The following is a 12,750-nucleotide window of genomic DNA, read 5'->3' as shown; positions in this document are numbered from 1 at the left end:
AAAGGAAGCAGTCAAGTAGCTTTTGACAGCAAGCTGAGCCTTTCCCCCCTCACTGGCAAGTAAATACAGATTGCCTAATATACCTGCCAGCATTACAGGGCTTGCTCCCCGGCCGTCTTGAACCCTTGCCCCTCCTGTTCTAGGAATTCGTCAGCTTGTTGTGTTGCTAACTAACCTCTAGTACCAAGGGGGGTGGGGGAGAGAGAGAGAAAAGAAAATGAAATTCCGCACATGCAGAATATCAAAGCAATCTGGCCTCCTGATTTCTGATCTGCGTTTTTCTAAATGATATGATCACTTCTGACGAACCATTAGGCGGACGTGGCAGTTGACTCCAGTGCCTGTCTTTCCAGCTTGTGTAGATGGAATGTACCTTCCCCATCAGAAGGCCTGGAGACTCGGCGGATTGTTAAAGATGCAGCAAGTTTGATACATGGGAGCGTGACATGCAATTAATCTCCATTCATAGCCTGCTCTGCTTGTCAGGGAAGGAAGGCTCCCGCTTTAGAAGGGGATCCGAAGACTTCAATTAAAAACAGTCAGCTAACAAGAAAATAATCTAAGCTAAAAGAAAGGTGGCAGGTGCCGAAAATGAGTTGTTTACGAGAAATGTCAGTTTGGAACAATAAAGCCCTGAATATCAAAACGGGAAGGGGGGGGGGGTGGAGTGAAATGAGTTGACTGCACCACTGCTTTAAATTTTAAAAGCGACAGGAAATCCACATGTTTAGCTGAGGAAGACAAGGATTCAAAGAGCCTGGGGTTCAGTCTTAAATTTGATCCCAGGTCCACTGACGCTTACTGTGAGACCTTGCTCTGCCCTGGATCAGATATTATGGGAGATAAAAAATGCCTATAACCATGTACAAAATCCTTTCATGATCGAGTAGCCAGATCTCCTCCCTCGCCTGACCTTGCAGGTAGATTTCACCTCTCCTTTTTGAAAATTATATATTTGAGAAATTCTGCATCCAGAAGCTCCACATCCTTTGTAAATACAGAAAAAATGTGAAAATGTTTTATTTTTTGTTTTAAACATTGTTAACTGCCTGACCCCACCAGGAAAGGGCGTGCTAGAAATAAAATATGTACTTTATTTATATTATACCCCTCAGGTAAGTTATTTTTATTGTATTTAATTAAATTTGTAATTTAACTTTAAGGGTTCTTCGGATGTGAAGCTGAGCAAGAATGTTTGGCGTACAAACTCAAGGAGTACAGTTAAAACTCCGGGCTTAACAGAGATACCAGTTTCTTATCTCACTACACAGCTAAATTCCTTCAGTTCTCACATCTGTTTGTAAGCTCTTTTATTATGCTTGTATGCTAATTTACTGCTATCCACAGACCTTACCAATTGCCTTAATTGAATCTTAATGTATTTAGTGCTATGCGTGTGGACTCTAAGAAGCCCTTCCTGGCAACATCCTTCGCACCCTCTACCTGTCTGCAGTGGTTGGAGACTTCTGTTTCAATGTATCTGAAGACCGGGAGAGGAAGAGGGAAATGAGACGGCGAGAGCAAGTGTGGCGGAAAACTCATGACAAAGCAGCAAGAACATCCTACCGTGTGTTTCTGAAGGCATACGAGATGGCGCTGAAGGTGCAGAAACGGGAGTTTTATTCCATTGACATTGCATTCACAAGCTCTCACCCAGCACAATTATTTGGGTAGTTCGGACTCTTACTGCCCTCGAGGAAGGGCGCCATTATGAGACATGAGTTGAGGAGAGGAGGAAGGCCTGTCCACTACCCTCTCCTCCCTTCTGACGCTTGAGGTTGACTACTTCCACTCTTTCTCTCTTCTAGGCCTGCAGTGCCACATTCCCCAACGGGCTTCCAGGTGGAAAAAAAGCTTTCGCCTCGGCTCACTCCCCCCCCCCCCGAAACTTCCATCCAAGCCGCTGTCACTATAGCATGAAGCTCGCACACAGAGTTTGTACACAGAGTTCAGCCTCACCAAATGACCGCAGAGCTGAACTGGAGCATTATATATATTATATTCTGACAGGCAGCGGGATGGAGGGGGTGTTTACAAAAGGTATACAACACACCCCAAGGCAGCTGTCAGGAGCATGGGGTTGTTGGTTTTTGCTCTCCACTGCAACATTTGCCTGTGCTTTGTTTCTCCCCATCTGTCCCCTACACTTTTACCCCACCCAGTCTCCAGGGAGCACCAGTACGTGACTCCCTCCTCCCCGCTGTAGCCTTGCAAGAACACAGTGAAGAAAGTTAGGCCTCCAGACAGAGAAGGTGAGGGGCTCAAGGGCAGCCGGTGAACTTCCCTGATCAGCAGGGAATGAAGGTCACGTCTTCCCAGTCTTCCATCTGGCATGCCAGTTACTGTTATGCGCCAGCCATTCTGCTCTATGGCGGGAAATCTACAGAAGTAGGCTTAGGGTCAAAAAACTTAGCCCCCGGCCTCTGGTGACTCCAATGTCTTGGTTAAAGATGAGATCTCTCACCTCCGAAATGTGCCCCGGATTTAGGGGGCAACGTGAGCCAGCCAAAAGGGCAATGGAGTTGCTGGCGCAGCCCTTGTCGTTAGCCTACCCATTCATCTGCTAAACAGGGCAGAAGTTTCATTTCTTGGCATGACAGACAGAACCCTGGAAACGGATGTTTATACATAATAACAGGAGCAGATAAACCAGCAAGGACTCTTTCCCGTAAATGCCTAATTCACAGCATGCTCACAGCTCTCCCTCCTTCCTTAAGCAGAAGATAAAATGGCTCTTTGGCTCAGATTTTTCCTCCCAGTGCTTCCGGAATCGAGTCCTTTAAGAGGTTTTCATTGGCCTAAGGCAGGGGTAGTCAAACTGCGGCCCTCCAGATGTCCATGGACTACAATTCCCAGGAGCCCCCTGCCAGCATTCGCTGGCAGGGGGCTCCTGGGAATTGTAGTCCATGGACATCTGGAGGGCTGCAGTTTGACTACCCCTGGCCTAAGGTACAAATGTTAAATTGATTAACTGTACACTACCTTTGAACTGTAAATTAGGGCTACTCAGTAGATTATCTCAATTTTTGGCTGATTCATCTGTGACTGGACAAGGACGGCAGGCATCCCAGACATGGCACCCACGGGCACCTGCGGACACCTTTGCAGTCACCCAAATGTTGGAAGGCTGGCTGAGCAGCAGCTGGCACCCCAATGCAAGGCTCCACACCACGTGACTAAAAATTAAGCCGTGTGGAAGCAAGACAATATTTTTCAACAATGTTATTGTATATAAAGCTTCCTGTTAAGTACAACTTCTCTGCCTGAAGTGTTGAAGGTTTACTATGACGATTATGCATAACCTCATTTCCGGACATTTTGTGGCTAGCACCACTTCCTGCAGCAGCCATGTTCTAGTTCCGCCCACTATCCGGCAACAAATTGGCAAAGGTGCCCTGGGCTCAAAAAGGTGGAGCACTGAGACAAAGCAAACGTTAGGAAGTAGAGAGGCTAGTTTACTTTAACCTGGTATATTATAAAGGTAAAAAAGGTAAAGGTGTCCCCTGTGCAAGCACCGAGTCATGTCTGACCCTTGGGGTGACACCCTCTAGCGTTTTCATGGCAGACTCAATACGGGGTGGTTTGCCAGTGCCTTCCCCAGTCATTACCGTTTACCCCCCAGCAAGCTGGGTACTCATTTTACCGACCTCGGAAGGATGGAAGGCTGAGTCAACCTTGAGCCGGCTGCTGGGATCGAACTCCCAGCCTCATGGGCAAAGCTTTCAGACGGCTGCCTTACCACTCTGCGCCACAAGAGGCTCTTATATTATATTATATTATAAGGTATATTATAAGGTATGATCATTCCAGATGGGTAGTAGCCATGTCAGTCTGCAGCAACCCAAAGAAAAGGGTTAATACCCTGCTTTTCTCTACTTGAAGTAGTCTCAAAGTGGTTTACAATCACCTTCCCTTCTGCTCCTCACAACAGCCACCCTATGAGGTAGCTGGGGCTGAGAGAGCTCTGAGAGAACTGTGACTGACTTAAGATCCCCTAGCAGGCTTTGCATGGAGTACAGAATCAAATGCAGTTCTCCAGGTTCAAGTTCACTGCTCTTAATCATTATGCCCTCTGTGCCATGTATAAAAAAAAACAGGCACGCTTCAATACATTTGATGAAGTGAGTACTAACTTTCATGTACACAGGAATACGTTTGTTACTATTTAACGAGACACCAAACTTTTGTTTTATTATGTACAATAATCCATAATATTATGCCCTTCTCCCCAAACAGTGGTTTTTTGAGTCTCACACTTTCCCGTCAGTTTCCCAAAACTTAAACTGAGGTCTCACAGTTTTTTAACTGAACTGATTCATCGGTTCAAAAGCAGATACACGGCAGAAATATGTTTAACCTGTCTACAAACCTAGCTCTAGCAGTTTCTCACATTTCTTTACCCAGCTCAGAAAGGCACCCATGCTAAGGTCTAGAGATGTGAAAATCAAAGACCAGCAAACATGGGGATGCTGAGGAAGAGGGGCAGGTCCAATGAAGCCTCAACCAAAGATTTTTTTTTTTAAAGCACGTTTGGGAAGATAACCATGACCACACTTACTGGAGAATAACACTGACCTGGGCCCATTCCACACACTAGGTAATGCACTTTCAATGCACTTTACTAGTAGATTTTCATAGGGACCAAGCCCTATGAAGATAGGTTGAGGGACTTGGGAATGTTCAGCCTGGAGAAAAGGAGGTTGAGAGGGGACATGATAGCCCTCTTTAAGTATTTGAAAGGCTGTCATTTGGAGGAGGGCCAGAGGCTGTTCCCATTGGCTGCAGAGGAGAAGACACGCCGTAGTGGGTTTAAACTACAAGTACAACGATATAGGCTAAAGATCAGGAAAAAGTTTTTCACAGTCAGAGTAGTTCAGCAGTGGAATAGGCTGCCTAAGGAGGTGGTGAGCTCCCCCTCACTGGCAGTCTTCAAGCAAAGGCTGGATACACACTTTTCTTGGATGCTTTAGGATGCTTAGGGCTGATCCTGCGTTGAGCAGGGGGTTGGACTAGATGGCCTGTATGGCCCCTTCCAACTCTATGATTCTATGATTCCTGTTCTGCGCAGGAAAATCCAGCTGCCAAAGCACATGGAAAGTGCATTATCCTAAGTACACGGAATGGACCCTGGATAGCCCAGGCAAGTTTCTCTCAGAATATAACTGGGTTTCATTATTATTCTTTGTAGCTGTCTACTCCCCAGCAGAAGCTGTGGCGAAACAGGCTGAGCTCTTAGGACCTGTTGGGAGGCTCCACAAAGTGGGAGTTACTGCTTGTTGCATTACATATTATATTTAAGTTTGTATAAAGAAATTGCAAGATTGTTTACTGTGCACTTCTTGTATACCTCCTTTAATTGTAAAATCAGCTGTATACTTGTTCTGATTGCTGAATTAATTGGTTTTTGTTATTCCTATTGTGGTGAGGAACTTTTTCTTGTTGAACCTACTACAAGGGTCCCTGTTCTCTTTGTTACTCTCTCAGAAGCTAAGCAGGGTTGACCCTGATTAGTATTTGATGAGAGACCTCCAAGTAACTCTAGACTCTAGAGCAGGGGTAGTCAAACTGCGGCCCTCCAGATGTCCATGGACTACAATTCCCAGGAGCCCCCTGCCAGCGAATGCTGGCAGGGGGCTCCTGGGAATTGTAGTCCATGGACATCTGGAGGGCCGCAGTTTGACTACCCCTGCTCTAGAGTCATGGCTTGGAGGCCGTCAACGGCAAACCATCTTCAGACATCTCTTGGTTGGCTGCCAGACCATCTTAGAATCTCCTAGGTCTACTACAGACACGCCATACAATAAATAAAGTACTTTGTGAGTTGGTCCCATTTGAACTACTAGATTCAGAACCACCTTAGCTGTTCAGTTCTACTGCAGACATTTTCAATCTTCATGGAAGGTCCCATCTGAGGCTCAAACCTCAGCAACAATTCATGAGATTACGAGGTCTTAAAAGCGCCATTAGACTTGAACTTTGCTTCTGCCGCTTCAGACACACACAGTTATTCCCCTGAATCTATCCACATGACTAAGACAGTCAGCTGAATTTGTTCAGGAGGGCCTGATGCAAGTGGAGCAAGACACCTGGACCATCTTTTCAAGTTACTTCCAGCTTCATGGTTACCAACTTATAATTTACTACAGCGACTTAATTAACCAAACACCCAAAACCTCTTGCAAGTAAAGCATTGACTTGAAACTCACAGAGTCCAACTCAAAGGTTCCCAGACCCCTCCCCCCAACAAACCTCTTAATACATGGATGGTTTCCACCAAAGCTTTATCAAACACAACCACCTCTTAATAGTAGGGGCAGAAGTGAAACAACCGTTTAGTAGAAACGCTTTGAAGAAAGACTCACAAGGAGGTCCTGGTGGCAACAGCCATCTTCTTGCCTCTTTGTTCGAAGTGCCCAAACCAGGGGTAGTCAAACTGCGGCCCTCCAGATGTCCATGGACCACAATTCCCAGAAGCCCCTGTCAGCAAATGCTGGCAGGGGCTTCTGGGAATTGTAGTCCATGGTCATCTGGAGGGCCGCAGTTTGACTACCCCTGGCCCAAACTATAGGAGCTGGCCCTCATCAGTCAAAGAGACTTAAAGTTACCTTGAAAGAGTCTCTGGACATCTTCAGGGAGGGCACCTGCTGTAGCTTGCATTAGGAGAGATTCAGGAGGTTCAAAACAAGCGTGCTTCAGCAGCCACCACTGAGGAGGAAAGGAAGCAGGGATACTAAGAAGAGGGGGAGGCACAGTTGGTTTCAAAAGGCCCCTCCTTCACAGCTGCCAATCTTACTTTCTCTTTGGCACAGAAGGGAAGCTTCAACTGCAGACACCTGTGAGAGACGGCAGCTGCTGCTGTGGGTGTCATCAGGATCATTTCCTTTAGCTCTCTTCAGAAAACGAAGCACTGCTGCAGCCTGACGCCCCAAAATCTGCATGAAATTACAGAAAAGGAGGCAGGCTCTAGTATTTGGACCTTAAATGGCCCATTTTATTTATGGTGGGTGATTTTGAATCATAGAATTGGAAGGGACCCCTGGGTCATCTAGTCTAACCCCCTGCAGTATGTAGGACACTCACAACCCTATCACTCATCCACTGTCACCTGCCAGCCCTTTGAGGCTTGCAGAATCAGCCTCTTTGGTTTAAATTCTTAACACACTTAAATTAGAATTTGGTTGTTCTATGTTAAATGTATTGATCTTTCCTTCAAATTCCTTTTGGTAGAGATAGATAGATAGATAGATAGATAGATAGATAGATAGATAGATAGATAGATAGATAGATAGATAGATAGATAGATAGATAGATAGATAGATAGATAGATAGATAGATAGATAGATGAAATTTGTTGTTTTTCCTGAGCACCCGAAGGGCCAGTATATATGACTGTTGGACTGTCATTGCTTAGTTTAGGGCAGACTTCCTCAACCAGGGTTTTGTGACAGCTCTGGGAGGGTTTCCCAAATGGGTGGGAGTTAATTTAAGAAGGGCCCCGGGTGGGCATGTCCGCAGCTCTGCTTCCCAGCCATATTCTGCATGATCAGGCCAGTTCTGGGGTTTCTCAGAACCTGAAGAAAACAGCCTTTGCCTGTTAGTGACCACCCAGTGCTGTATTCAGAAGGTTGCTGCCTCTAGACATGGAGGCTCCATTTAACCATCACAGCTTCCTGACAGGGAAGGGAAAGGCGTGGTTACAAGGGGAGGAAGTCCCATTCAGCTCAATGGGACTTGCCTTGGCCCTAAATTCCCAACGATAGGGTGGAATATGAATCCCATTATCATAAATATAAATGAAAGTTATAAATATTTGAAACTGGCATGCAAAGCTACATTAATCCAATATGACCCAGTTTCTGTACTTTTTTGGTTTTCTTTTCCTGAAGAAGAGGAAAAAAGGATGTGGTGTGTTTGCATCAGATAAAAAGGGTGAGAATTCATTGCTAGATGGGGCCTGGGGAGAGGAGCATCCTTTAATAATAATAAAAACATTACACTGCTTCCAGCTTGGGAGCTACAAATTCAGCTTGAGCTTTATTTTAATGCCCCCAAAACATGCAAACTAAAGAGAACACTTTCCCCCAAAATAGTGTGGGTTGCATTTCTTGCATTTCTTCTCTCAAAAGCGTATACTTTGTTATCTCTGAGGTGCTCCAGACTTGAATCTAGCTGTTTTACTACAATTCTTCTGAAACTCTTTCTCTCTCTCTGCAGTTTTCACCACGCATGCATTTGGGTTTTCCATGAAACGGTTTCTATTAGCTGAAACTCCTGGTACACCCCTGTCACAAGCATCACGGTCTACACCAGGGGTGGTCAAACTGTGGCCCTCCAGAAGTCCATGGACTACAATTCCCATGAGCCCCTGCCAGCGAGTCCATGGACATCTGGAGGGCCGCAGTTTGACCACCCCTGATCTACACCAACTCCAAGGATGGGTAGATTTTATTTATGTAGGGAAGCAGAGAATTCACTAGGATCATTTTAGACCTACGGGATGGTTTCCACTGCATAAACAGAGGTATGCACGAGGGAGAGCCCTTCTTCAGCGACCCCCCCCCCAACGTCATGAGCAAATTGCTCCTTACTGCCATATCTATGCATGCTTAGCACAATGGATGCACCCTTTAACATGCTATAGCTGTCACTCACAAGTATATTTTCCTAATGAGACAAGCCAGGCCAGATGAGAAGGATTGCTGTAGCACAGCAGCAGCACAGTACCCAGCAGTGGGTGGATGCAGCCCTAGAATGCGTATGTGAAGTGTCATCAAGTTGCAGCTAATGTATCGTGACCCCATAAGGTTTTCAAGGCAAGTGACTGAGCAGGGTTGGTTAGAGAACCGGCTTGGTGTATTGGTTAGGAGTGCGGCTTTGATTCCCTGCTCCCTCACATGCAGCCAGCTGGGTGACCTTGGGCTCACCACAGCACAGATAAAGCTGTTCTGATCGAGCAGTAATATCTGGGCTCTCTCAGCCTCACCCACCTCACAGACTGTCTGTTATGGGGAGAAGGAAGGGAAGGCGACTGTAGGCTGCTTTGAGACTCCTTCAGGTAGAGAAAAGCGGCATCTAAGAACCAACTCTTCTTCTTCCTCAGTAATATCAGGGCTCTCTCAGCCTCACCTCCCTCACAGGGTGTCCGTTGTAGGGAGAGGAAAGGGAAGGCGACTGTAAGCCGCTTTGAGACTCCTTCGGGTAGAGAAAAGCGGCAAATAAGAACCAACTCTCCTTCTTTCTTCTTTCTTCTTTCTTCCTTCTTCTGCAAAGTCTTAGGGATGGCCTCCCATCCAAGTACCAACATTGCTTAACTTCCAAAAATCTGATGAGATTGGGCTGTACTTTACCATTCAGTATCCCACAGCTCTATAATACACTCCCAGCATTCTTTGTAACATACAAAAGTTCCATTGGTCACCACTTCATTGAACCTTTTATTTCATGAAAGAGCCATTCAAGAAAGAGAGATCCTGAGCGGAGCAGCAGAGGAAGAGAACAAATAATCTGTTCATCTTCTTTCTTTCTTTCTTTCTTTCTTTCTTTCTTTCTTTCTTTCTTTCTTTCTTTCTTTCTTTCTTTCTTTCTTTCTTTCTCCCCAGTCAAAAATCCAGCCTGAACTGTTCACATGATGGTTTCTCATTCCATCCTCTAGAGGGCAGAAGCACAAAAATAATTACTGTTTTAATTCTCTGTAAAACATGGCAGATGAATCCCAACTTAATAGGAAGCAATAGACTCCCCTGTCACTCTGCCTCCTCCCGTTTGCAGATTACTAGAGACAGAGGCAGCCCAACTATGAAATAAAGCAACATACACTATGCAATCCTAAACAGCATTGCAGCCCTCTAATCCTGTTTACTTCAATAGTCTTAGAAGAGCATAACTCTGCCTGCAATGGCATTAATATCCACAGCGCAGCTAACTGGACACCACAAAGGATGCAATCTAAGTAAGTCCCCCTGAAATCAAAGGACTGGTATCCAGTTAAACAACAAGTTGGAACCGGGTCAGCAGGGTGGCTGAATGAGAGGAAGAGTTATCCATGGTGGGACCCAGTTCACCAGGAGATTCTCCAGGGCTCTATCCATTTTAAAGAGACTTTCATGAGGGTATTTCTCATTGGACTGTGCCCATGTCAGCTAGAAGAAACAAAGAAGGTGGCAATTTTGAGTTTTAAACTGAAACATTAGAAGGGTCGGGCTGCCCCCACCTATCTGCTTGAATTTGCTGTCCAAAGATTTCTCAACCTTCTGTCCTATGGAGACAGGAAGTACTCCATGGCCTTCAGAACTCGGTGAAGGGAGTTCACAGCATGAGATGCTGCTGGATCCATTGCTGCTTTTGGGTAGCCAGGTAATGGCGGTGACTAGGATCATTGTGGGATGGTCTGCCAGCTGCACCCTTTCTCAGGCCAAAAGGATTTGGTCATGGTTAGTCATACCTTTGTGGTATCCATGTTGGATACCTGTACTGAGGAGGTTGCCTATTTAGACTACGAGAGTGACCCAGCTAAAGACTTCCCATCCTCCAGTTAAACAGCTACCAGTATGTATGCATGCAGCAGCCAGCCCTTTAAGGAGCAAAGACAGGAAGAAATATAAGTCCCTTTGCAGCCAAAAAAAATTCCTGTTTGCCTGTGCAGATCCTGAGAGCCAGGGTTTGGAGCAGTTTGCTGTAATGATTAAGAGCAGTGGACTCTGATCTGGAGAACTGAGTTTGATTTCCCACTCCTCCACATGTAGCCAGCTGGGTGACCTTGGGCCAGTCTCAGTTCCCCTCAGAGCTCTCTCAGCTACCCCCCTACCTCATATGGTGTTTTTTATGGGGGGGGAGGGGGAGGAAGGCAAGTTGATCGTATGCCACTTTGAAACTCTTTAAGGTAGAGAAAAGCAGAACATAAAACCAAGGAGCCAGCTTGGCATAATATAGTTAGGAGTGGTGACTTCTAATCTGGAGAGTCGGGTTTTATTTCCTGCTCCTCCACATGCAGCCAGCTGGATGATCTTGGGCTGGTCACAGTCCTGTTAGAGCTGTTCTCACTGGGCAGTTCTGTCAGAGCTCTCGCAGCCCCACATGTTGTTGTTGTTGTTGTTGTTGTTGTTGTTGTTGTTGTTGTTGTTGTTTAGATTTACTGGCCATCCATCTCTAGAAGTAGACTCAGGGTAGCTAGAATCAATAGAAATACATATACAAATGTATTTCATTAATTTTAAAAAATTCTTCATCTAAAATCCTTCTTGTGTGCCCCAGATCTGACAACTTGGGTCAGAGTAATTCTGGCATCCATTTGTCTCCAGGTTTCAGGATGGAAGGAGAGAAGGAGGCCCTTGATGGTGTCAAGGATGCCTCCTGCTCCCTTTCTGTATTAAAAGATTGGGGAAGGTCACAGCGGAGCAACAAGATTTTATCTGAGAAATACTTTGCAAAAACCCTCACTGCTTATGGCCAACTGACTATTCTGTGAGCATTTATCCTCAAGGGTGATAAGGGACCACATGACCCTAAACAACTGTGCAGGGTGAGAGCTTGAAGACACGATGGAAGCTGCATAGAATTCCCTCTTCACAGTTTTCACCACCAACCCAGTTACTGCTATCAGATCAACTTCAAGCTCTGTACCAAAGATCAAATCCAGGGGTTGGCCTGCTTGATGGGTAGGGCCAGAAATAAATTGCAAGGACCCTAACATCTCCATGAATGGCACCAGGTCCGGATTCTCACCAGAGGCAGGTCTCAAAGTACAAGAATCCTGCGTACGGCAACGCCTAGGCTGCCACTGTCTCCAGTAGAGCTGACAGGGTATCTGCCAGTGTATTAGGTGTATGGTATACCAGGCAATTGAAAATGGCTTTGGGTAGTGAAAAGCAGGGTATAGAAACATTAGAGTCTAGTGACTTGAACTGAATGTTTACCCAGTGAGAATGTTCCATTGTGGGTCTGAAGATACTTTAACTCATGCAGACACTTGTCTGAATAGGAGACGAAAAAGCAGAAAGCCCTGGCAGGCTATTTAAAACGCCCAGCACCCTAGAATCATAGAATCATAAAGGGACCTCCTGGGTCATCTAATCCAACCCCCTGCGCTATGCAGGACACTCACAACCCTATCACTCATCCACTGTAACCTGCCACCCCCTTGAGCCTTCACAGAATCAGCCTCTCTGTCACATGGCTCTCCAGCCTCTCTTTAAAAACATCCAAAGATGGAGAACCCCCCCCCCCCCTGAGGAAGCCTGTTCCACTGAGAAACCGCTCTAAATGTCAGAAATTTCTTCCTGTTGTTTAGACGGAATTTCTTTTGAATTAATTTCATCCCATTGGTTCTGGTCCGTCCCTCCGGACAACTCTGCTCCATCCTCCATATGGCACCCTTTTAAATACTTGAAGAGGGTTATCAGATCCCCTCTCACTCGCCTCATCTCCAGGCTAAACAGACCAAGCTCCCCCACCCTTTCCTCCTACGTCTTGGTCTCCAAACCCCTTACCATCTTTGTTGCCCTCTTCTGGATATGCTCCAGTTTGTCTACATCCCTCTTCAACTGTGGTGCCCAAAACTGAACACAGTAAACCTGGTGTTTTCACTGAACCTGGTGTTTATGAGACTGGTGAAGACGCCTTGAGTGAAATATCCCACTGCCCTCCCTCAGCTCCCATAACACAGCTATGGGCAAGAATGGTTTTGGTTATCGTTGAGTTCAATACATCATGAAGTCTCAGTCCCGGAACTTTTCTCCGGACCAGGACTCGAGC

The 12,750-nt window shown here is 45.9% G+C and overlaps 1 protein-coding gene across 5 annotated transcripts in view; it reads right to left on the bottom strand.

Annotated features, from left to right (window-relative positions):
- The window catches only part of SKAP1 (src kinase associated phosphoprotein 1), a 351,262-nt gene extending 344,380 nt beyond the window's left edge, over positions 1–6,882 (bottom strand). For all 5 annotated transcript variants that reach the window (XM_077315028.1, XM_077315029.1, XM_077315030.1 and 2 more), the window contains exons 1-2: positions 6,794–6,882; positions 6,606–6,705 (exon numbers count right to left, since the gene is read on the bottom strand). In XM_077315028.1, coding sequence (XP_077171143.1) covers positions 6,606–6,705; positions 6,794–6,877 — 184 coding nt within the window. In that variant the 5' untranslated portion in view covers positions 6,878–6,882. The remainder of the gene's footprint in view (positions 1–6,605; positions 6,706–6,793) is intronic.
- Between the last annotated feature and the right edge of the window lie 5,868 nt (positions 6,883–12,750).

The sequence above is a fragment of the Paroedura picta genome, chromosome 16 (genome assembly GCF_049243985.1).
Source record: "Paroedura picta isolate Pp20150507F chromosome 16, Ppicta_v3.0, whole genome shotgun sequence".
Lineage (NCBI taxonomy): Eukaryota > Metazoa > Chordata > Lepidosauria > Squamata > Gekkonidae > Paroedura > Paroedura picta.
Note: the sequence above shows the minus strand (reverse complement) of the source record. Positions and strands in the feature narration are given on the sequence as shown.